This window comes from Balaenoptera borealis, assembly GCF_965194805.1.
Source record: "Balaenoptera borealis genome assembly, chromosome: 19".
Classification (NCBI taxonomy): domain Eukaryota; kingdom Metazoa; phylum Chordata; class Mammalia; order Artiodactyla; family Balaenopteridae; genus Balaenoptera; species Balaenoptera borealis.
The window spans coordinates 65,995,830-66,020,699 of NC_138878.1; the positions used below are offsets into that span (position 1 = coordinate 65,995,830).

At 46.6% G+C, this 24,870-nt stretch overlaps 1 protein-coding gene across 5 annotated transcripts in view; it reads right to left on the reverse strand.

The window, feature by feature from the left end:
* Positions 1–1,827: 1,827 nt before the first annotated feature.
* The window catches only part of RDH13 (retinol dehydrogenase 13), a 28,540-nt gene continuing 5,497 nt past the window's right edge, over positions 1,828–24,870 (reverse strand). The window contains exons 3-11 of one of the 5 annotated variants that reach the window (XM_082368209.1): positions 23,552–23,707; positions 20,334–20,438; positions 19,002–19,214; positions 18,122–18,223; positions 8,008–8,043; positions 2,879–3,016; positions 2,615–2,652; positions 2,357–2,472; positions 1,828–2,284 (exon numbers count right to left, since the gene is read on the reverse strand). In XM_082368209.1, the coding sequence (XP_082224335.1) occupies positions 2,062–2,284; positions 2,357–2,472; positions 2,615–2,652; positions 2,879–3,016; positions 8,008–8,043; positions 18,122–18,223; positions 19,002–19,214; positions 20,334–20,438; positions 23,552–23,707 (1,127 nt within the window). In that variant the 3' untranslated portion in view covers positions 1,828–2,061. Of the gene's footprint in view, positions 2,473–2,614; positions 2,653–2,741; positions 2,785–2,878; positions 3,017–8,007; positions 8,044–12,221; positions 13,285–15,743; positions 17,483–18,121; positions 18,224–19,001; positions 19,215–20,333; positions 20,439–23,551; positions 23,708–24,870 lie in introns of those variants that run through there. The other 4 variants (XM_082368210.1, XM_082368212.1, XM_082368211.1 and 1 more) reach the window with 4 other exon arrangements.

A 24,870-nucleotide genomic window follows, 5' to 3' on the forward strand; every position in this document is an offset into this window, starting at 1 on the left:
ATATATGTTTTAGCATACGGTATTTTTCTCTTTCTGACTTATTTCACTCTGTATGACAGACTCTAGGTCCATCCACCTCACTACAAATAACTCAATTTCGTTTCTTTTTATGGCTGAGTAATATTCCATTGTATATATGTGCCACATCTTCTTTATCCAGTCATCTGTTGATGGACACTTAGGTTGCTTCCATGTCCTGGCTATTGTAAATAGAGCTGCAATGAACATTGTGGTACATGACTCTTTTTGAATTATAGTTTTCTCAGGGTATATGCCCAGTAGTGGGATTGCTGGGTCGTATGGTAGTTCTATTTTTAGTTTTTTAAAGAACCTCCATACTGTTCTCCATAGTGGCTGTATCAATTTACATTCCCACCAACAGTGCAAGAGGGTTCCCTTTTCTCCACACCCTCTCCAACATTTATTGTTTCTAGATTTTTTGATGATGGCCATTCTGACTGGTGTGAGGTGATACCTCACTGTAGTTTTGATTTGCATTTCTCTAATGATTAGTGATGTTGAGCATCCTTTCATGTGTTTGTTGGCAATCTGTATATCTTCTTTGGAGAAATGTCTATTTAGGTCTTCTGCCCATTTTTGGATTGGGTTGTTTGTTTTTTTGATATTGAGCTGCATGAGCTGCTTGTAAATTTTGGAGATTAATCCTTTGTCAGTTGCTTCATTTGCAAATATTTTCTCCCATTCTGAGGGTTGCCTTTTTGTCCTGTTTATGTTTTCCTTTGCTGTGCAAAAGCTTTTAAGTTTGTGTTCTATTTATTTTAATTGCATAACTAAAGGGGGAAGTTCACCAAAACTAGGGGAAAACCATAAACCCCCGGCCTAAACACCCTCTGCATCATTCCCTTCCCCAAGAGTAACCCTTCTGTAGTTGAATTATTGCAATTTGGTTCCTTTACAAAGAACATTTCCTTGTTCATTTTTTGCTGCTTCGAAGGCTTCAGCTCTCAGAAACTCCTAGAACATTAGACTGAAACGCCATTAGGAACTGCCTCCTTGCCCAATTTTTTTGTCACGTGGCATGCAGGATCTTAGTTCCCTGACCAGGGATCCAACCCGTGCCCCCTGCAGTGGAAGTGCCAAGTCGCAACCACTGGACCGCCAGAAAAGTCCCTCCTCCTTGCCCAATTTGACTCTTACTTCTTTTTATAAATTTATTTATTTTATTTATTTATTTATTTTTGGCTGCGTTGGGTCTTTGTTTCTGCACACGAGCTTTCTCTACTTGTGGCGAGTGGGGGGGCTACCCTTCCTTGCGGTGCGTGGGCTTCTCATTGCGGTGGCTTCTCTTGTTGCGGAGCACAGGCTCTAGGCACGTGGGCTTCAGTAGTTGTGGCATGTGGGCTCAGTAGTTGCGGCTCACAGGCTCTAGAGCGCAGGCTCAGTAGTTGTGGTGCACGGGCTTAGTTGCTCCGTGGCATGTGGGATCTTCCCAGACCAGGGCTCGAACCCGTGTCCCCTGCATTGGCAGGTGGATTCTTAACCACTGCGCCACTGGGGAAGCCCGACTCTTACTTCTTGGCTTCTCCATGTATTTGGTACCAGTGAGTTCTCCTTAAACATGCTTGGACAATTGTTCCTGCTCAGTGGCCCAGCTCATCCCTAATGCCTGCTCCCTCTCTGCTTTCTAAGGGCCAGATCATGTGATTTGCCTCTCTCAGTAGACCATGAGTTCCTGAAGACCAGAAGCTATGCCAAGTGAAGGGTAAAGTGGAGTTTTTGTCCTATCTTTGCAATTGTTCTCTTTGACATTGATTTGAAATAAAAACCAATATGCAAAACAGAAGGAAAAAGAAAAAGACCAGAAGCTATATCTTACTAATATGTATATCGCCAGCACAGGTCCAAAGAAAGAGTCAACTTCTGTGAACATTTGTTAAATAAGCAAATGAGTGGGTAAATAAATACACAAGGCACCAGGAATCCGTTGAGAGATGTGTGATGCGTCCCAGAACTTCTTTGTGGTTGACAGGGCTTCTCTATTCTTGAGTCTTTGCAGGGGCTCCAAGATGATGAGTGGCGTGGGTACATGAGTAGGACAACTCACGAAGCCCCATTTTCCTTAAGGGGCACTTGAACCCTGGAGTCCACACAGCCCGTTCCGGCTCTGCTCTCTGGACGAGGTGAAGGTGGCATGCACACAGGGCTATTTTGAGGACTCCTCAGTGGCGCAGGACGGGAGTGAATCCCCGCTCCCTGTAAGGGGGTCCTGGTGTAGCTGTGCAGAAGACTCAGAAGACTCCGGCGGGTCTTCCTCTGCGTGGACCTGCCAGCATGAAGGTCCAAGGTGAGGGGAGAGCACCTGGGGGAGGGGGCGGGGGAAGGAGGAGAGACTCACATGCATGTCCATTTGTCTGTCCTCCTCAGGCGGGATATCCCCTGAGACATCATCTGCCAGAAAAGAGGAGAGGATAGGCTTCCAGGAAGAGCCTTCAGATTATCCAGTCCTGCCATCTATATTTCAGAGACGGATGACTGAAATCGGGGAAGGGCAGTGACATCACACCCAGTGAGGTTTGCCCCAACCTTCTCGGCTTCTTCTAGGATGCCTTCTATCTTCCCCACCCTGGCTACCCCTACTTCTCACTCCTCTTACGTTGATTTTCTTCCTGGAAGTCCATGTCTGGGCTGGAGCTAAGGGAAAGGAGAGAGACGCATTAAGGTAGGCCTGAGAAATGAGACAGACACAGCATTTTCTATTGGGAGAGTCCAAATTTTCCTACCTGTCATCATTCACTTGGCTCTTGGTCTCATCCTCAGTGGCTTCTACAGAGAGTCAGTGATCAGAATCCTGGAAGGGGACCCACAAAGCCCCTCCCCACACTCCTCCCAGGTTAACCCTTCCCCCTCCAGGACGTACTGTTTTTGGCTCGACACCAGCACCGGCAGAGGAGGAAGATAAGGAGGAAGAGGAAAGGTAGAAGGCTGATGACTGAAGTCACAGTCACAGTGGGAAGGTATTCATCTCCAGGAGGATTTAGGTAGACTTCAGGTAGATCTAGGAATTAGTAAACAGTAAAGATCTGTTATTGATCTCCTCTTGGATTAATTCATCCATTCAATAAATATTTATTGTGTGTCTTCCATGTACGAGGCAAGTTACTGGATGTTTTGGAAACTGTAGTGAACCTACCCAATAACAGAGTCTAGACATGTGAACCAATACACAGAAGTTGTTACTCTTATTATATGGTAAAACTATCATTATAAGAGAGATTTCTCTGGGAGATGATCCCTGAAGGATAAGAAACACATAGATCTCTGAAGTGCAAGAAGAACTGCCTTCCAGGAAAAGGGAACAACATATGCAAACTCAGAGGTGAGAAGGAGTTTTGTGTGACCCACATACAGAAAGGACAAATGGTACATAATGTGAAAAATGGCTCTTGGTAAAGATAGAAAGGTCAGGAGATATCAGCAAAGGTCCAAAACATTGGAAGCTGAGGAAAAGAGTCTGGATTTAAGTCTAAATGTAATAATGACCCACAAAGGGATTAACAAGCAGTGAGCTTGTAATTTTTTAAATTACTATATTTCTGGTGTGATAAATGGATTTAAGGGGCCAGGTGGAAAGTGGAGGGACAATTAGGGAACATGCCACAGGCAGCTACATGACAAATGATCATGTAATGACAATGTGGTGGTGATGAAAGAAACAAGAGAATGGATTTGAGGAGTTTTTGAGGATAGAAATGATGAGCTTTGAGATTTAGAGATGGAGCAGATGGGCATTGAGAGCAAAAGAGGGGCATCATATATCATTCTCCATGAATTGATCATTGGAGAGGATTGATGGCATCTACTGAGATGGGAAGACCAATATAAGGAGGAGGTTCTGAGATTTGTTGAGAGTTCTGCCAAGATTCTCATTAGGTGTCTGAGTAGATGTCAAAGATTCCATTGGATAAGAAATTCATAGGAGCATTTTTGACTGGAGTGAATGATAACTTTGATAGCCATCAGCAGATACTGGACAACTGAAGCAGATCATCTTTAATCTACCCATTATAATCCAATGTTAGTCTTCCCTGTCAACTTAAGAACAAATATCATTGCTTGGCATTATAGAAACTCTCAGCAAAGTGGGCATAGAGGGAACATATATACCTCAGCATAAAGACCATATAAGACAAACCTACAGCCAACATCATACTCAACAGTGAAAAGCCAAAAGCATTTCCTCTGAAATCAGAAATAAAGACCCTGATGTCCATTCTCACCACTTTTATTCACATAGTATTGGAAGTCCTAGACACAGCAGTTAGACAAGAAAAATAAGCAAAAGTCATTTGAATTGTAAAGAAGAAGTGAAGCTCCCTGTTTGCAGTTGACATGATACTATATATAAAAAAAAATCCTAGACACCACCAAACTAATACTAGAGCTCATCAATGAATTCGGTAAAGTTGTAGGATGTAAAATTAATATACAGAAATCTGTTGCATTTCTATACACTAACAAAATATCAGAAAGAGAAATTAAGGAAACAATCCCATTTACCATTACATCAAAAAGAATAAAATACCTAGGAATAAACCTACCTAAGGAGATAAAAGACCTGTACTCAGAAAACTATAAGACACTGATGAAAGAAATTGAAGATGACACAAACAGAGAGAAAGATACACCATGTTTATAGATTAGAAAAATTAACACTGTTAGAACAGCCATACTACCTAAGGAAATCCACAGATTCAATGCAATCCCTATTAAAATACCAATGGCATTTTTCACAGAACTAGAACAAATAATTTTAAAATTCTTATGAAAACACGAAAGACCTCAAATAGTCAAAACAATCTTGAGAAAGAAGAATAGAGCTGGATTTATCACACTCCCCACTTCAGTCTATACTACAAAGCTACCATAATCAAAACAGTATGGTACTGGCATAAAAACAGACATATAGATCAATGGAACAGGATAGAAAGCCCAGAAATAAACCCACTTAATCTGCAACAAAGAAGGCAAGAATATACAATGAAGAAAAGACAGTCTTTTCAATAAGTGGTGCTGGGAAAACCAGGCAGCTACACGTAAAAGAATGAAGTTACAACATTCTCTAACACCATATACAAAAATAAACTCCAAATGGATTAAAGACCTACATGTAAGCTTGGAAACCATAAAATTCCTAGAATAAAATATAGGCAGAACACTCTTTGACATAAATTGTAGCAATATTTTTTTAAGCTATCTCCCTAAAGCAAAGGGAAAAAAAGCAAAAATAAACAAATAGGACTTAATTAAACGTAAAAGCTTTTGCACAGCAAAAGAAAACATTGACAAAATGAAAAGACAGGGATTTCCCTGGTGGTCCAGTGGTTAAGAATCTGCCTTCCAATGCAGGGGACTTGGGTTCGATCCCTGGTCGGGGAATTAAGATCCCGCATGCCACGGGGCAACTAAGTCCTCACACCGCAACTACTGAGTCTACGCACCACAACTAGAGAGCCCTCATGCCACAACTACAGAGCCCATGCGCTCTGGAGCCCGTGCACCACAACTAGAGAGAAGCCTGCGTGCCACATCGAAGAGCCTGTGGGCCACAACAAGAGATCCCACGTGCCGCAACTAAGACCTGATGCAGCCAAAAATAAATAAATAAATAAAGGTTTTTAAAAAATGAAAACACAACCTACTGAATAGGAGAATATATTTTGCAAATGATATGACCAACAAGGGGTTAGTACCCAAAATATGTAAACAGCTTATACAAAGCACCAGCAAAAAAACCCAAACAATCTGATTTAAAATGAGCAGAAGAACTGAATAGACATTTTTCCAAAGAAGACACACAGATGGCCAACAGGCACATGAAAAGATGCTCAATATCATTAATCATCAGAGAAATGCAAATTAAAACCACAACGAGGGACTTCCCTGGTGGCGCAGTGGTTAAGAATCCGCCTGCTAATGCAGGGGACATGGGTTTGAGCCCTGGTCCGGGAAGATCCTACATGCCATGGAGCAACAAAGCCCGTGTGCCACAACTACTGAGCCTGTGCTCTAGAGCCCGCGAGCCACAGCTACTGAAACCCACGTGCCTAGAGCCTGTGCTCCGCAACAAGAGAAACCACTGCAATGAGAAGCCCGCGCACAGCAACAAAGAGAAGCCCTCGCTTGCCGCACGTAGAGAAAGCCCACACACAGCAGTGAAGACCCAATGCAGCCAAAAATTAATTAATTAATTAATTAATTTTAAAAAAAACCCCACAACGAGACATTCTCTCACACCAATCGGTATGGCTATCATCAAAAATACCACAAATAACAAGTGTTGGCAAGGATGTGGAGAAAAGGGAGCCCTCATACACTGTTGGTGGGAATGTAAATTGGAGCAGCCACTATGGAAAACAGTATGGAGACTTCTCAAAAAACTAAAAATAGAACTACCACTCCTGGGTATACATTCAAAAAAAAATGAAAACACAAATTCTAAAAGATACATGCACCCCAATGTTCATAGAAATACTATTTACAATAGCCAAGACATAGAAGCAATCCTAATTGTCCATCAGTAAATGAATAGATAAAGAAGATGTGATATATAGGTATACACAATGGCATATTAGTCATTAAAAAAAATCTTGCCATTTGTGACAACATGGGTGGATCTAGAGGGTATTCTGCTAAGTGAAATAAGTCAGAGAAAAGACAAATACTATACGCTCTCACTTATATGTGGACTCTAAAGAACAAAACAAACAAAATGAAAATAGAGTCACAGACCCAGAGAAAAATAAACAGGTGGCTGCCAAAATAAGTGAAGGGGTTTAAGAAGTACAAACCTTAAGTTATCTAATAAATAAATTACAGGGATGAAATATACAGCATAGGGAATGTGGTCAATAATAATGTAATAATAACTTTATATGGGAACAGATGGTTACTAGACTTATTGTGATCATTTCATAATGTATATAAATGTCAAATCATTATGTGGCACACCTGAAATTAATATAATATTGTACTTCAATTATACTTTAATTAATTTATTAAAAACCTATGCCAAACACATACTACAATGTCAAGGTCACATCCAGGGCTCAATATATCTGGAATATGAAAAAATTAACTTACCTCTTGGTGGAGTTAATAAGATTAAAATGAGATCATGTATACAAAAGCTGAGAATAGCCCTTGGCAATGGGAAAACCTCAATAAATGTTATCACGCAATTGTTAACATTACGCAATGACCCCTAATCTGAGCAAAACGTTGTTATCTGAGCTTGACATGCATTGTATCTTAACTGATGCAACACCATTCTTCTTTTTTTTTTTTTTGACCATGCCCCGTGGCTTGTGGGATCTTAGTTCCCCAACCAGGGATTGAACCCGGGCCATGGCAGTGAAATTGCCAAGTCCTAACCACTAGACCCCCAGGGAACTCCCGTTATTTCATTTTAGAAAGAAGGAACTTGGGACCCAAATGCAGGAAACTGCTTGCAAAATGTCCCAGAACCAGTAAGTGTTGAGGTCTTCATTTTACTGCACGTCTGTCTCCTGAGCAAGAGTACCTTCCTTGTGAACAAACCTTCCATAGATGAGGGAGATGGAAGCAGCTGAGGTGATGGCAAATGGAAAGGACACACAACACACCCAATGAGTGATGGTCCCATACCCACAGGGGGATCTGGTGCCCATACAAATGTCCCCAGTTCTCCGTGTCTGCGTTGGGAATGTCGACCTCAACTGTGTTCCCTTTCTGCATTATTTGAAAACCTGGGCATTCCCTTTTTGACTCATCTGTGCTGACAGGAAATAGCGGGGGATCAGGGAGCTTTCTAGAGAAGGGGAGAGGTTTTCCACCAAAGATTGGCGTAATGGTGAAGAATTAAAACACAGAAAATAAATAATACGACGAGTGGATGAAGAGATGGTGCAGGTTAAAGGCTGGGATTCTTTCAAGGCTACTCAAGCTCATCCCTCAGTCCGCTCAGCCCAATTCAGAGTTCTCTAGGCAGAAAAGGGAGAAAACACTCACCCGTTTGTGCCCGAATCCTTTGATCCCAGCAAAACACTAAAATAGAGAAAGACTTGGTAAGAGATGTCTCCCAATAATACAGCGAGTCCCAAACACCTGAGCTCAGGGCACCACATCTAGACCAAACTGAAGAAAAGTGGCCCTATGGGTGATCTCTCTATAAGTCACTGGCCCCAGGACCTCCTAAAGAAAGAGTCCCACAAGAGGAACCCAGGTTATAAACCTCTTATCTACATCCTCTTCCCTCACCAGCCTCCCACACAACTTCCCTTGCCCCACTCACCAAGTCCAAGCAGAAAAATGACCCCCAGGGACATGGCAGTGCCTGAGCCCACAGCTCCACACCGTGCAGCACAGCCAACTGGGCAGCAAATCTTGGCAGCACGACACACCCGTGGATGGAACAGCCTGGGGCTTTAAACCCCTTGCCGAAGAGTGACAACATCCCCTGCTAAACAAAAAGGGGAACCGCTCCTTGTGCAAGACTGAGGCTTTGCCTCTCAACCCTCCACCATATCACCCCGCTGGACATGAGTTACTCTGTGGGTTTCCTGCTGTGATCTTACAGCCACAAAGACGTGGGAGATTTGTGCCATGCTCTCCACAATGATCGGTTTATCTACCACAGAAGAATTGAAGGAAGCTTTACCCACCCCCCAAAAAAAGGAGGTGAAATGTAGTTCGAAAAGACTGAATCTAATATATGAAACTATTAGGGATGGTGCTGCAGACCTAAACCAAACTAGAGAATCTGGTGGAGAGCAATGTGGGCCCAGGGAAGATGCCTGCAAGACCAGTTCTTCTGCAGGATATGGATTCTCTGTAGTAATAGTGGGTATGAAAAGATTCAACTAAGAGTACATTTTTCCTGAATGGCTGCATTCCAAGGGTTATGTCCTGACCAAAAATCTCTGATGGGGGCATTAATATCAACTCACTAGAAATGAGTGTTTTAATTTGCTTGGGATGATCAATGACCTTCCTTTAATCTGAGAAATATGTAAATTCCTGAGTATTTGATGTCTTATATAGGCTTCTTTTTTTTTAATTAATTAATTTCTTTATTTTTGGCTGTGTTGGGTCTTCATTGCTGCACGCAGGCTTTCTCTAGTTGCGGTGAGTGGGGGCTACTCTTCATTGCGGTGCGCGAGCTTCTCTTGTTGCAGAGCATGGGCTCTAGGTACACGGGCTTCAGTAGTTGCGGCATGCAGACTCAGTAGTTGTGGCGCACGGGCTTAGTTGCTCCACGGCATGTGGGATCTTCCCGGACCAGGGCTCAAACCCGGGTCCCCTGCCTTGGCAGGCGGATTCTTAACCACTGCGCCACCAGGGAAGTCCGGAACATCTTTTCTCACCCCTAGCATAGCAAGTAATTTTTCAAGCTTTACTGAGGTATAATTGTTATGCAAATACATTTTTGCATATTTAATGTATACATCTTGATGGATTTGAACATATAGCAGGTAATTTTTTTTAATGAATCCTGGACATCATGTATGAAAATGTGAATATCTTGTGACCTTCTTCCTCCATAGAATATATCATTTTCATTTGTCAGGAAATTATAGTAGGAGCATATTCCTGTTATTACATGTAATACTGAAATGAATTGCTTTGGGCATTTAGATATATAGATTCTATCAAATATTTGATCGTTGTTGATGGCTTATGGTAAATGCCAGTCCCGCCTTATTTTCAGATGTGTACACAGTTGGACTACCACTCTTTGCCCAGGCGTACCCTGTGGTGACTTTAGAAGAAACTGTGACCCTATACTGTAATTCAGGATCTACGTATGATCTTTTTGCTCTGACCAAACAACACGGTGAAGGTGACTTCATGAACTATATCAAGCAGAGCTATATTAGATCCCACATCTCCCCAGTGACAGCAGCCCATACTGGGATCTACAGGTGTATGGCTCGTACAAGACCTTCCCCTATAAATGGAAAAGCTCCAGTAAACCACTGAAGCTCACAGTCATAGGTAAGGAACCTACGGCTCGGACACACTCTCCATCCCTGGGAACTCCCTGGGCCCCTAAACGGACTTGCTCAGGCTGTGGGAGAAGCCAAGGCAGCTCCCTGCAGTGGGATGTTATCCACCTACGATCTTCCCAGCCCCCTTCTCAGACTGGGCCACCTCCATGTTGGTGTGTGACATAAAAGGGCAAGTGGAAATCCAGATTCACTGCTTGTATCCAGTAAATATTTCCTGAAGCCCTTAGGTGCCTGACCCGGGCCTGGGCAACCCTGGGGGCTCAGGGATGCCTTTGAGAAGATTGCAACACACAGGGGGATGCAGGCAGATTATTTTTCAACACGTTTTTTTTTTTTTTGGCTGCGTTGGGTCTTCGTTGCTGCACGCGGGCTTTCTCTAGTTGAGGCGAGTGGGGGCTACTCTTCATTGCAGTGCGCGGGCTTCTCATTGCGGTGGATTCTCTTGTTGCAGAGCACGGGCTCTAGGCGCTCGGACTTCAGTAGTTGTGGCACGTGGGCTCAGTAGTTGTGGCTCACAGGCTTAGTTGCTTCGCGGCATGTGGGATCTTCCCGGACCAGGGCTCGAACCCGTGTCCCCTGCATTGGCAGGCGGATTCTCAACCACTGCGCCACCAGGGAAGCCCCCCTGTAGGACCTTTTGAGTCACAGTAAGGACTCCTGGGTGAGAGGAACAGTAATGGAGACAGAATGAATCAGGGAGAAAAAGAGACACAGAGGAAACAAGGACAAAATTGGAGAGGCCTCAAGCTCCGGACAAGTGTAGCAAAGCAGGAAGGGTGCTTTCTGGGCGTTAGGAAGATGTGCTCAGGTTAAATCGGGAGGGAGCGGGCGGAGGCGCTGCCCACTCGCCACCTTGGCTCTCTTCCTTCCCAGGTGTGTACAGAAAACCCTCCCTCTCGGCTCACTGGGGCTCCTCCTCCAAGAAGACCCCCTCTAAGAAGCTCAGTCTGCGGTATCACTCAGAGACCTGGTTTGACGCATTCGTTCTTTCCAGGAACGGAAGAGTAGAATTTGCCCAGGACCTAAGCTCCAAGTACAAAGCTGGGGCTTTTGAGGCCGACTTTCCTGTGAATGCCATCTTCCTGATGCACCCGGGGACCTACAGTTGCTACTACGGTCTACCCAAGAACTTCCCCTACCTCTGGTCAGAAGCCAGTCATGTCCTGATGCTCCCAGAGAGAGGTGAGGGGTCCCCACGCTTCCCGCCTGCTCCCGGGACTCCCAGACTATGGCAGCAGCTAGCTAGAGGCAGTTCTTTTGCTTTAAGTTAATGAAAATTAAATGAAACTTAAAATTCACTTCCTCAGTTGCAATAGGCACGCGACGTGCCCTGTAGCCACCGAGCGCCTAACGGCTCCCATGTGGGACAGCACAGCCCTAGAGAATCAGTCGTGAAACTCAAATGATAAAGGACATTTCCATCATTGTATGAGGGTCTATGGGGCAGAGCCACTTTCAAATGTCAGCTTGTTGACCTGTGACCGAAGAGTCCCTGATGGGGATTGCAGACCCAGTGCTACTGGGGTTGAAAACATGGGGCAGAGATGGAGGGGATCTTAGCCCTGAGAAAGCAACAGTGAGGGACTTCCCTGGCTGTGCAGTGGTTAGGACTCCAAGCTTCCAAGGCAGGGGACACGGGTTCCATCCCTGGTCAGGAAACTAAGATCCCACAAGGCTTGGCCCAAAAAAAAAAAAAAAAGGTATTAAGCCAAAAAACAAAAAACTTCATAAAACCCAAAACTAACCAAAAGCTGGCTTTTTAAAAATTAATTCCATAATTAAAGCTTCCACCTTTAGGGACTTCCCTGGTGGTTCAGTGGTTAAGACTTCGCCTTCCAATGCAGGGGGTGCAGGTTCGATCCCTGGTCTGGGAGCTAAGATTCCCACATGCCTGACAGGAACGTGGGCTTCCCTGGTGGTGCAGTGGTTGAGAGTCTGCCTGCCAATGCAGGGGACACGGGTTCGAGCCCTGGTCTGGGAAGATCCCACATGCCGCGGAGCAACTAAGCCCATGAGCCACAACTACTGAGCCTGCGCGTCTGGAGCCTGTGCTCCGCAACAAGAGAGGCCGCGATAGTGAGAGGTCCGCGCACCACGATGAAGAGTGGCCCCCACTTGCCGCAACTGGAGAAAGCCCTCGCACAGAAACGAAGACCCAACACAGCCAAAAATAAATTAAAAAAAAAAAAGATAGAGAAATGCTTCTCTCCCCGTCACTGGGCAAAAAACAAGAAAACAAATGGCCCAAATTGGCTCTGGTAGTCATCTCGTGACCCACCCCCCCAAAGAGCCTGCATTAGTTTCCTCTGGCTGCTGTAACAAATACCATCACCTTGGTGACTTAGAACAACATAAATGTATTCTCTCCCAGTTCCAGAGGCCAGAAGTCCAAATTCAAGGTGGCAGGGCAGGGCGGGGCGGGGTGGGGAACGCACCCTCCAGAAGCTCTGGGGGAGATTCTGTTCCTTGCCTTTTGCAGTTTCTGGGGGCTCCAGCCATTCCTCGATTTGAGGCTGCATCATCCCTGTCTCTGCCCTCAATCCCCTCATTGCTTCTTCCTCTGCTCTGTCTTCTAAGGACACTTGTTGGATTTAGGGTCCACCCAGATAATCTAGGACAATCTCATCTCAAGATTCCTAATTACATCGGCAAAGAAACTTTTTCCAAATTGGCTCCCATTCACAGGTATTGGGAGTTAGGACTTGGACATACCTTTTAGGGGGAGGCACCCCACCATCCAACCTGTTACAAACACCCAGCCTTGGAATGACGTTGCATTGGTAATTGTCAGACCGTCGTCATGCAGTAGGAATCTTAATGATGTCGATGAACTCAAAGCCTGCCACACCCCTGGGCTTCTACTTCTGTGAAATAGCGTTCCTTCTTGCTTTTGCCTGGGGTGAAAGTCAGCTCAGCTTACATCCTTTGAGTATGTCCTGTCAACAGCAGCCCAAGGCATCCTGACAGAATTTCCAAGCCCCAGAGTGAGGTATGAACGATTTGACCCTGACTTGGTTTCCCTTTGTGAAGAACCCACCCCCTGAAGCATTGTCCTTCCACGTTGCATTCCTGGGTCTGTTTATTACTTGGCACCATCTCCTCTCTGGGTTTCTGTGGCTTTGGGTTTTGTTTTGCATTGTTTTGTTTGAGGTTGGTTTCCATCATCTTTCATCAGTCTGAAGGTCGTAGCTAGGTTTGTGAATCACCTCAAAGCCTTCGGAGAAGTAGACGGGGATTAGGTTGATTTGTGAGTCAACATTTGTGGTCCTTGGGGTTTCTGTTTCAGAAAGCAAGCAGATATTGGTTGTGAAGGTTTGTGGTTAGAATTAGCCCTGAGGTGTGTTGCTCACATCTACATAATAGACAAATCTCCCTGTGGTTAGCTGTTCTCCTGGGCATTTAGACCTCTAATGCTCCCCCCAAAAAGAAAGTGGGTTCTAAAATCAGACTTTGAATTCCAGCTCCTCTTCTTTCTAACACACCTCCAAGTTTTTTTCTTTTTTCTCTTCTTTTTTAGCGGGTAGGGAGTTTGTGATTTTAAAAATCTGTTCTTCTCAGTTGATTTGCTTGCAAGCAACACTGGTGAAGCTGACTTTTTTTTTTTTTTTAATAAAAAAAAATTTTTTTTGGCCTCGCCACGTGGCATGAGGGATCTTAGTTCCCTGACCGGGGATCGAACCCGTGCCCCCTGCAGTGGAAGCGTGGAGTCCTAACCCCTGGACTGCCAGGGAAGTCCCTGAAGCTTATTCCTCTCTATTTGAGCAGAAAGGAATACATGGGAAGTACACTGGGGGTGCTAGGGAAGCAGATTTTGAAAAGGACAGAGAGGTAGGCAGAAAAGTGGGTCCCCCCAAAGATGTCCACATCCTATTCCCCAGAACCCTGTTACTTTACATGGCAAAGGGGGCATTAAGGTGGATGATGGGATTAAAGTTTCTAATCAGCTGACTTTAAAGGAGGAAGATGATCCTGGATTATCTGGATGGGCCAAGTGGTATCACAAGAGTCCTTAAAAACAGGAGATGGAGGCGAAGCGGGAGAAACAGAGAGATGGCAGCATGAGAAGGACCTGGCCTGCCATTGCCTGCTCTGCAGATGAAGGGGCCACAGGCCAAGAAGTGCAGGCGCCTCTAGAAGCTGGAAAAACGTAAGGAAACAGGTTCTCCCTGGGAGCCTCCAGAAGGAACCATACCTGTGCACTTTTTTTTTTTTTTTTACTTTTGAGTATAGTTGATTTACAATGTTGTGTTGGTTTCAGGTGTAGAGCAAAGTGATTCAGTTATACGTACACACGTATTCATTCTTTTTCAGATTCTTTTCTCATATAGGTTATCACAGAATACTGAGTAGAGTTCCCTGTGCCATACAGTAGGTCCCGGTTGGTTAGCTATCTTATGTAGTAGTGTGCGTATGTCAATCCCGAGCTCCTGACTTATCCCTCCCCCTCACACACACGTTTCCCCTTTGGTAGCCATAAGTTTGTTTTCTGATATCTGTAAGTCTGTGTCTGTTCTGTAAATAAGTTCGTTTGTATCATTTTTTAATTAGATTCCACATATGATGATATCATATGGTATTTGTCTTTCTCTCAGAACTGTTCACTCCTTGATTTCAGCCCAGAGAGACCCACTTCGGGTCCCTCCAAGGGCCGCCCACAGCACGGCAGCTGTCGAGTGGGGATGGGGGGAGGGGTGGGGGGGGCCAGCGAGACAGAAGTCAGCCTTTTGTAACCTAATCCCACGGTCCATGTCCATCCCCTTTGCCCTATTCTGTTTGTTAGAAATGAGTCTCTAGGGACTTCCCTGGTGGTCCAGTGGGTAAGACTCCGCGCTCCCAATGCAGGGGCCCAGGTTCGACCCCCGGTCAGGGAACTAGATCCCACATGCCGCAACTAAAGATCTCCACACAGCAATGAAGATCCTGCGTGTTGCAACTAAGACCGGCGGAGCCAAAAAATTTTTAAAAAAAGAAAGAAAGAAAGAAATGAGTCTCTAGGTCCAGCCCACAGAGTGAGAAGACACCGGGCACAAACAGGGAGGTGGCGTTCATTCAAAGCTACCTACCAGGGCCAGGTCACCCCACACGTCCTTTGGCTATTTTCCACCTGATGCGGTAACAGAAGGAAAGCTCACTGTGTTTATGAAGCGCTGGGTCATCTTTAGTTCCTCTTCCACCACTCCCCGCCCTCAGCACTGATGACATTTGGAACACGATCATTCTCTGTCGTCCTGTGTATCGTAGGATGTGGAGCAGTGCCCCACAATTATCTCATATATTACATTTTTTAATGTTAAAACATTTTTGTCTTGATTACTGAGATTTGCGGTGCTCCTTCAATGCTGTGACCGAGCTGAGTGTCAGCCCCATCTCTCCGCAGACTTCAACGACAGTTGCCATGTGAAAGGAGGGAAGGGCACCTTTCGTCTCTAAAAGTCTGAATTTTTCTTTTTCTTTATTTTTGGCCACACTGTGCAGCACGTGGGATCTTAAGTTCCCCAACGAGGGATCAAACCCGTGCCCCCCGCAGTGGAAGTGTGGAGCCCTAACCACTGGACCGCCAGGGAATTCCCCCAAAAGTCTGAACTTCTGAGTGGTTTACTGCCCTGGCAATATTTAAGCCACTGACCCAGTTTCCTAAATGCAATAAATACAAGTTCTTCCTGTTCAGGTCATTGGCGCTGCCCCTTCTCCACCCCCCACCACACACCCGCACGAGGAAGAAAATAAAAGCTGTGACTCAGTTAAATGTTTTCTTTTTATTATTAAAGAGCAAGCTTGAGCGTCTACAGTTGAAATCCCCACAGGAACTGGAGGGAAGGTCGTGATCCCAGGCAGCCTGGTTCCCCAGTGGTTCCTCCCCACCGTGCTGTCCCCAGCGTGACTCGGAGATAACAAGGCCAAATCTGAGTCGGTCTGTTCCTGGGGTCATCCCCAGCACCTTGCCGGGTCTGGCACACAGAAGGTCCTCGGTAAACATCCAACGGCAAGGAGTATGCAGCTGCCATTCTCCAAGCCCAGCGGTAACTCACGGCCATCCAATGAGGTAGTCAGGTTATTCTCCACAGTTTACAGCTGGAGAAACCAAGGCTCAGAGAGGAGACTGGAGGTGTGCAAGGTCCCACGGGGGACCATGAACTCAAGCATCTGCCAGACAACTTGCCCACGGCCATCCAGTCCCTGACATGGCCCACACCAGAGGGAGCTGATGCTGCCCCCCAAAATTCCTGGTTTGGATTCCCAAGGGAGGCATCTGATGGCCCAGCTCACCTGCTGGCAGCAGGGCACACTGTACCAGCCAGCCCCTGGGTCAGGTGCTCACCTGCTGTCCAATCCATTGTGGCCAGAAAAGGGGCAATACTGCCACCTAGAGGGTGCTGCGGGCATGGCCACCAGCATTCCTTGGCCAATACTGCCACCTAGAGGGTGCTGCGGGCATGGCAGCCAGCTTTGGTTGGCTGCTGTTCCATCTTGGTGACTGCCTCCCTGGTGGCTTTCATACCTGCTCCCAGAAGTTATTTGGGGAGGGGCTGTCCCCTCTCAGAGGATCCATAGGACATCTCCAAGCCCACAAGGCGGGCACTTTCAGCCCAAAGCCTCTGGGCTACCTCCTCATCCTCAGCTTCCGGGGCCGGAGCCTTCTCTTTGAGTCCCTCAAAGTACTTTCCAGAAACGCCCTCCAACTCCTCCGCCACGGCCAGGTAGGTGCTGGGCTGGGCCGCCAGCTGGGGGCTCTTGACCAGCAGCCAGAAGATGGGCCCTGCATCGGCCCACAGAGAGTTCAGTCCACACATTCAGAGAGGAAGATACAGAAAGCCCAGCACCACCCCAGGTGGCTCAGGGCCAACGAAGGCCAGAAGTTTCCCTGGAGTCCCACAGAGCTCTCCTCCAGGCCTTTGCCCCTCTGGTTCCCAACACCAGGAGCCCCCTTCCTTGGCACTGCCCAGACAAATAATTCCAGATGCAGGGACCAGCTTGAAAGTTGCCTCCTCCAGGAAGCCCCCCTGGCTTTTCCCAGGCAAACGGAAGGTCCCCCTCCTCTATGTCAGCCCCAAGTCCTCACCCCACCCGATCTTTCTTTAAAGTAGCTTCTGTGTATTGAGTGTCTCCAGTGCCAGCTTCAGCTTCAGGTCCCTGATACCTAGCCCCCAACAACTAAATGTTTTTCAGGATTATAAACACTAGTTATAAAGCTCTAATTATTTATTCAGCCAGGAATTGTGCTGGCCCTTTTAGCGAGGGCTCATCTAATCCTCCCCACTGAGGCAGGTACTACCATGACCCTCACTTTGCAGATAAGGAAAGGGAGGTTCGGAGAGAAGTCACTTTGATGGGTGGCCCAGCTAGTCTGGGATGAAACTGGAGTTACCCCAAGCACGCCCGGACTCCAGGAAGTCAGCTCCATGACCTCCACCTCTGAAACAGTCTCATCAAACAGGCTCTGGCCTGTTTCCCAGGGCTGTTCTGAGGCTGGCAGGCTGGGTAGACATATGAAAGTGACTCAGTACCAAGGAAGATACAGGGCAAGGGGCAGAGCAAAGCCCCTGAGTGTGATGTTAATTTTATGTGTGAACTTGACAGGGCTAAGGGATGTCCAGAGAGCAGATAACACATTATTTCTGGGGTGTCTGTGAGGGTGTGAAGAGATTTAGCATTTGAATCAATAGACTGTAAAATCCACCCTCACCAATGTGGGTGGGCACCATGCAATTAGTTGGGGGTGAAAATAGAACAAAAAGGTGGAGAAAGGGCGAATTCTCTCTCTCCTTGAGCAGGGACATCCATTTCCTCCTGGCCTCAGACACTGGCACTCCTGGCCCTCCGACTTGGACCGGGACTTGCACCATCAGTTCCCCTGGTGCTCACACCTTTGGGTTTGTACTGCAACTACACCGTCAGCGTTCCTGGGCCTCCGGCGTACACAGCAGACCCTGGGACTTCTCAGCCCCCACAGATGCATGAGCCAATCCCCCCTAATAAATCTCTCTAAATACCTATGTATATCCTATCCTATTGGTTCTGTTTCTCAGGAAGACCCTAATACACTGAGGGTCCTGAGCCCCAAGCTAGGAGGACAGGGGTTCGGTTAAGGGACCCCAGACCAGGAGGGGACTTACCGAGCGTGAAGCTGGAGAAGGCGGACCTGTGCATGCCCGTGTGTCTGCCCAGCTCTGTCCTGGCCACGCCGGGGTGCAAGGCATTGACAGTCACGCCCGTGCCTGGGGAGAGAAGGAAAAAGTGAGGCAGGCAGACATCAGGTTCACCCCTCACCAGGAAGGCTGATAGCAACCATCCTAGGGGGCTCCCCCTGAATCCATGTCGCCCTCTTGCTCTGAAGCCTCCACATCCCCGGTTTCACCTGCAAGGCAGCTCTGACTCATGGCTGTCCAGGGCAGAGCCTCTGAACCTCAGTGTGTAAAAATCACCTGGAGGGCTTGAGAAGCCCAGACCGCCAGGCTCCACCCGAGTCTGAAGCAGTGGGTCAGGGTGGGGTCTGAGATGCCGCAATTATGACAAACACCCAGGTGAGCTGACACTGCTGGTCTACTGACTCTTTGAGAAGCAAAGGCAAAGGGCAGACTTCTCAACTTCAGCACTATGGACACCGAGGTCGGATGATTCTTTATCCTGTGCCCTGTAGGATGTTGATCAGCATCCCTGGCCTCTGCCCACTAGATGCCAGGAACATCACCCAACCCGCCCCTGCTCCCCAAACTGACAGCGAAAAATGTCTCCAGATATTGCCAAAGGTTCACTGGTCTAGAGCACCAAAGGCTCAGGTGCCTATCCGGGATGAGCAGAGAAGAAGAATGCTGTGATTGATTAGTGATGTCTGCTTCACCCACCAGCGGGGAGCGTGGTGGTAAGTGTGTCATACGTTTGCCTACTCGGTCCTGGAGCCAATGCTTGACCTCCCATCCACCCAGGGTCACAGCAGGACTGTTTCAAGCTCGGAGCTAAAGGAAAGGGGAGACCAGCGAGGCTCGCCACACGCACCTTGCAGCCGCCGGCTCAGCTCCTTGGTGAAGAGGACAACGGCCAGCTTGCTCTGGCAGTAGGCTGCCTTAGTGTCATACTTCCTCTTCTCCCAGTTCAAGTCCTCGAAGTCTATGTGCCCAGCAACGTGGGCCAAGGACGAGAGGTTGATGATGCGCGAAGGAGCAGAGGCTTTCAGCTTGTCCAGCAGCAAGTTCGTCAAAAGAAAGTGACCTGGAGGATGGAAAACGAAAAGATAACTTTCACTGAATTCTTGTCCCGTGCATAGGACCATACTGAGAATATCACCTTATTTCATCCTCCCATAACCCATGTTTCTCAACACGGTCCAACTTTGCGCCCCCCACCAGCAGGCATTTGGCACCATCTAGAGATAATTTTGATCATCACAACTGTGGACAGTAGAGGAGTGCTACTGCCACCTAGTGGGTGGAGGCCAGGGATGCTGCTAAAAATCCTACAATGTGGGAGTTCCCTGGTGGCCTAGTGGTTAGGATTCTGGGTTTTCACTGCTGCAGTCAGGGTTCAATCCCTGGTCAGTGAACTGAGATCCCACAAGCCGTGTGGCATGGCAAAAAAAATCCTACAATGTACAAGACATTCCTGACAACAAATTATCACAAAGCCCTGTGATAACCCTCTATGAGGTCAGCTGGAGAAGAGAATGCCTTCTGTCTCCCAAAATCCTTTCTCCATTTCTTCTTCAGTGATAGAATTTTGGGTTATGCATGAGACTGCCCAGTGAAAGACTACATTTCCCAGACTCCCTTGCAGCTCCATCAGGTCACATGACTTGAGTCCCAGCCCATAGGGGGTGAAGGGTAGTCACAAGTCACATGTGTTATGGGTGAATTGTGTCACCCTCCCCAACCCCCCTAAAAAAATATGCCCTACCCTCCAGTACATCAGCACGTGACCTTATTTGGAGAGAGGGTCTTTAGAGAGGTGATCAAGGTAAAATGAGGCCATTAGGGTGAGGTCATTAGGGTGGGCCCTAATCCTATATGATTGGTTTCCACCCAACATCCATCACCCTTACTAATGGACTGCAGATGCCTTCAGGGTGACAACAGATAAACTGACACAGTGAGAGAAGGGCAGATAGAGACTGGAGGACAGACAGACAAAGGGACAAATGGCCAAGAGGCTGATGGAAGGTCCGAAGGACTGAGGGTCCAGCAATGAACAGGTGATTCCCTGAGCTGCCAGGTGACCCTACTCACAGCCGCCTGGCCATACTGGAGAGAGGAAGACCCCTCCCGGAGCCTGTGCCTGGCCCACGGGGACTCCTGCTCACATCCCAGGCCGACGCCACACAGCCTGCAGCCTCACCCAGGTAGTTAACGCCAAGCTGCATCTCAAAGCCGTCCTCGGTGGTCCAGTGGGGGCACCGCATCACGGCTGCGTTATTGATCAGGATGTGCACTCGCTCCTCCTCTGGAAGACAGGGGTGAGGACAAATGTGTGACTCAGTTTCCCCTTCTGTAAAAGGGGTGATAATAGAACCTGCTGGGTAGAACGGCTTCGTTATTATCCATTCGACAAGTACTTTCTGCAACCTAAGTGTCCATCGACAGAGGAATGGATAAAGAAGATGTGGTACACATATACAATGGAATATTACTCAGCCATGAAAAAGAATGAAATAATGCCATTTGCAGCGACGTGGATGGACCTAGAGGATTATCACACAAAGTGAAGTCAGTCAGAAAGAAAAAGACAAATACCATATGATATCACATGTGGAATCTAAAAAAATGATACGAATGACCTTATTTACAAAGCAGAAATAGACTCACAGGCCTAGAAAACAAACTTATGGTTACCAAAGGAGAAGGGGGGGAGGGATAAATTAGGAGCTGGGGATTAAAATATACACATCACTATATATAAAATAGATAACCAACAAGGACCTACCTACTATATAGCACAGGGAACTATATTCAGTATCTTGTAATAACTTATAATGGAAAAGAATCTAAAAAAGAATTTGTGTGTGTGTGTATGTGTGAGCATGTGTGTGTATATAACTGAATCACTTTGCTGTACACCTGAAACTACAAAAACACTGTAAATCAACTATATTTCAATAAAAATTTTAAAAATACACACACAGGAACACTCTGGCAGTCCAGGGGTTAGGACTCCATGCTTCTACTGCAGGGGGCACGGGTTCCATCCCTGGTCAGGGAACTAAGATCCCACATGCCACGCAGTGGCCAAAAAAAAGACCAAAAAAACAAAAAAACCACAAGCTAGCCACAAGAAAAGAAGGAAAAAATTCTGCCTGCAACGATCTCCAAGATAGAACCGGGGAGAAAAAGCAAGGGGCAGCACCAGGTATATAACAGGCTCCGCTTTGTACAAAAAAGCCAAGGGCAAGTGTATCCCCGTTTGCTTTATAAATGCATAAATGGGCCCCAGAAGGACACACAAGACATGGAGCACTGAACACATCTGAGGACGGCATGCTGGAAGCTAATGGCAGGCGTGGCGGGAAGAGGTTTTGCTGTATCCCCATTTGCACTTTCTGAACGTTTAACCCTCCAAATGTTATTCCTGTTTGAAAAAAATAAATTCATAAGTGGTTCTGAGACCATGTGGTGGGGAGCAAAAAGAGTGAGTCAGGCATCAACGTGACGGAAGTGCAGAGAAATGCCAGCCTGATCCCTGGATTTGCAAAAAGAAACACCCAGCAAAGAATGTGGGAGTTCCAGATTCTCTGCACTAACCCTTACTTACCTATTGTCACAGCCGTGTCCCCAACCAGCCCGGGCGCTCCTCGGAAGCAGAGGCTGAATCTGACTCACGTCTGTGTCACCTGCATCACCCAAGAGCCAGAGAGCCTCCGGAAATGTTGGCTGAATCAGTGTTTCTGCCCTTCTCCACCTGACTAACTCTTCCTCCCTCCTTGGCCTCTACTTCTTGTAGGATCCAAGGACATACAGGACTTAGTTTTCCTAGACAGCAGTCAGTTAACTTCTTCTGTAAAGGACCAGGTAGTAAATATTTCTGGCTTTGCAGGCGATATGGTCTGTCTCTACTAAACTCTGCCCTCCCAGGGCTAAAGCAGCCACAGATAATACGTAAACCAATGGGCATGGCTGCATGCCAATAAAACTTTATGGAAACTAAAATCTGAATTCTGGGAACTCCCTGGTGGTCCAGTGGTTAGGGCTCTGCACTTTCACTGCCAAGGGCGCGGGTTCCATCCCTGGTCCAGGAACTAAGATCCCACAAGCCAGGGCTTCCCTGGTGGCGCAGTGGTTAAGAATCCGCCTACCAATGCAGGGGATGCGGGTTCGAGCCCTGGTCCGGGAAGATCCCACATGCTGCAGAGCAACTAAGCCCGTGCGCTACAGCTACTGAGCCTGCGCTCTAGAGCCTGCGCTCTAAAGCCCACGAGCCACAACTACTGAGCCCACATGCCACAACTACTGAAGCCCACGTGCCTAGAGCCGTGCTCCGCAACAAGAAGCCACTGCAACGAGAAGCCTGTGCACTGCAACAAAGAGTAGCCCCCGCTCGCCGCAACTAGAGAAAGCCTGCGTGCAGCAACGAAGACCCAACACAGCCAAAAATAAATAAATAAATAAATAAATAAATTTATTTATTTAAAAAAAGAAATCCCAGGACTTCTCTGGTGGTGCAGTGGTTGGGAATCCGCCTGCCAATGCAGGGGACACGGGTTCGATCCCTGGTACGGGAGGATCCCACATGCCGCGGAGCAACTAAGCCCGTGCGCCACAGCTACTGAGCCTGCGCTCTAGAGCCCGCATGCCACAACTACTGAGCCCGCGCGCCTAGAGTCCGTGCTCTGTAACAAGAGAAGCCACCTCAATGAGAAGCCTGCACACCACAATGAAGAGTAGCCCCCGCTCACCGCAACTGGAGAAAGCAGCAACGAAGACCCAACACAGCAAAAAATAAATAAATAAAGTAAATTTATAAAAAAAAAAAAGAAGAGGGCTTCCCTGGTGGCGCAGTGGTTGAGAATCTGCCTGCCAATGCAGGGGACACGGGTTCGAGCCCTGGTCTGGGAAGATCCCACATGCCGCGGAGCAACTAGGCCCGTGCGCCACAACTACTGAGCCTGCGCGTCTGGAGCCTGTGCTCCGCAACAAGAGAGGCCGCGACAGTGAGAGGCCCGTGCACTGCAATGAAGAGTGGCCCCCGCTTGCCACAACTAGAGAAAGCCCTTGCACAGAAACGAAGACCCAACACAGCAAAAAATAAATAAATAAATAAGTAAATTTTAAAAAAAAAGAAGAAGAAAGAAATCCCACAAGCCATGTGGCACAGCCAAAATAAAATAAAATTTGAATTCCATATAATGGTCACGTGTCATGAAATGTTATTCTTTTAATTTTCTTTCCCCCATGTAAACGTGAAAATGTCAGAAGAGAAAAAAATGTAAAATCTTTACCCAAAGGCTGAACGAAAACAGGTGGCGACCAATACCTGGCTCTAGGACCTGCCTGGTATAATTCCCTCCTCACAGCCTGGCCACCCAAGTCCTTGCCCCACAAGGCCAGCGTCATCCCTCTCACCTTCAATGATCTTTGCTGCAAACTCTCGGATGGACTTAAGGGAGGCCAAGTCCAGGTGCCGGGCATTGACGTGGTGATTAAGGGTCTCCCCTCGAATCTCCTTGGCTGCCGCCTCACACTTCTCCAAGTCTCGACAGGCCAGAATGATGGTACCTCCTGGAAGAGCCAGACCAAAAAAAAAAAACTTTTTAATGAAATTTTTTTTTAAATTTCCACTCCTGAAGCAACCTAAATGTCCATCAGCAGAGGAATGGATAAAGAAGATGTGGTACATGTATACAATGGAATACTACTCGGCCATAAAAAGAACAAAATAATGCCACCTGCAGCAACATGGATGGGCCTAGAGACTGTCATACTGAGGGAACTAAGTCTGATGGAGAAAGACAAATATGATATCACTTATATGTGGAATCCAAAAAAAGGGTACAAATGAAGTAATTTACAAAACAGAAGTAGAGTCATGTATGTAGAAAACAAACTTATGATTACCAGGGGATGGGGGGGATAAATTGGGAGATTGGGATTGACATATACACACTACTATATATAGAATAGATAACTAATAAGAACCTGCTGTATAGCACAGGGAACTCTACTCAGTACTCTGTAATGGCCTATATGGGAAAACAATCTAAAAAAAAAAAAAGAGTGGATATAGGTATATGTATAACTGATTCACTTTGCTGTACACCTGAAACAACATTGTAAATCAACTATACGCCGATACAAATTTTTTTAAAATTAAAAAAAAAAAAGAGCCACTCCTAAGTATAGATACCCAAGATAAATGAAGACAGAAGTCCACACAAAAATGTGCACTCAAATGTACCCAGCAGCACTATGCAGAATAGCCAGAGGTGGAGACAAGCCAAGTGTCCGTCAAGGGATAAGTGAATATTGCTGGGGAGGGATAAACTGGGAGTCTGGGATTGACACGTACACACTACTATGCATAAAAGAAATAACCAACAAGGACCTACTGTACAGCACGGGGGACTCTACTCAACGTTCTGTGACAACCTAAATGAGAAAAGAACTTGAAAAAGAACAGATACATGTATATGTGTAACTGAACCACTTTGCTGTGCACCTGAAACTAACACAACATTGTAAATCAACTACAGTCCGATATAAAATACTTAAAAAATTTTTAATTAAAAAAAAATTTTTTAAGGGATGAATGAATAAGTGAAATGTGGTTTGTCCATCAGTGGAATATTAGCCACGAAAAGGAAGGAAATTCCAACATATCTGCACCGTGGATGAACCTCACAAAGGTGATGCTCAGTGAAAGAAGCCAGACACAGAAGGACACA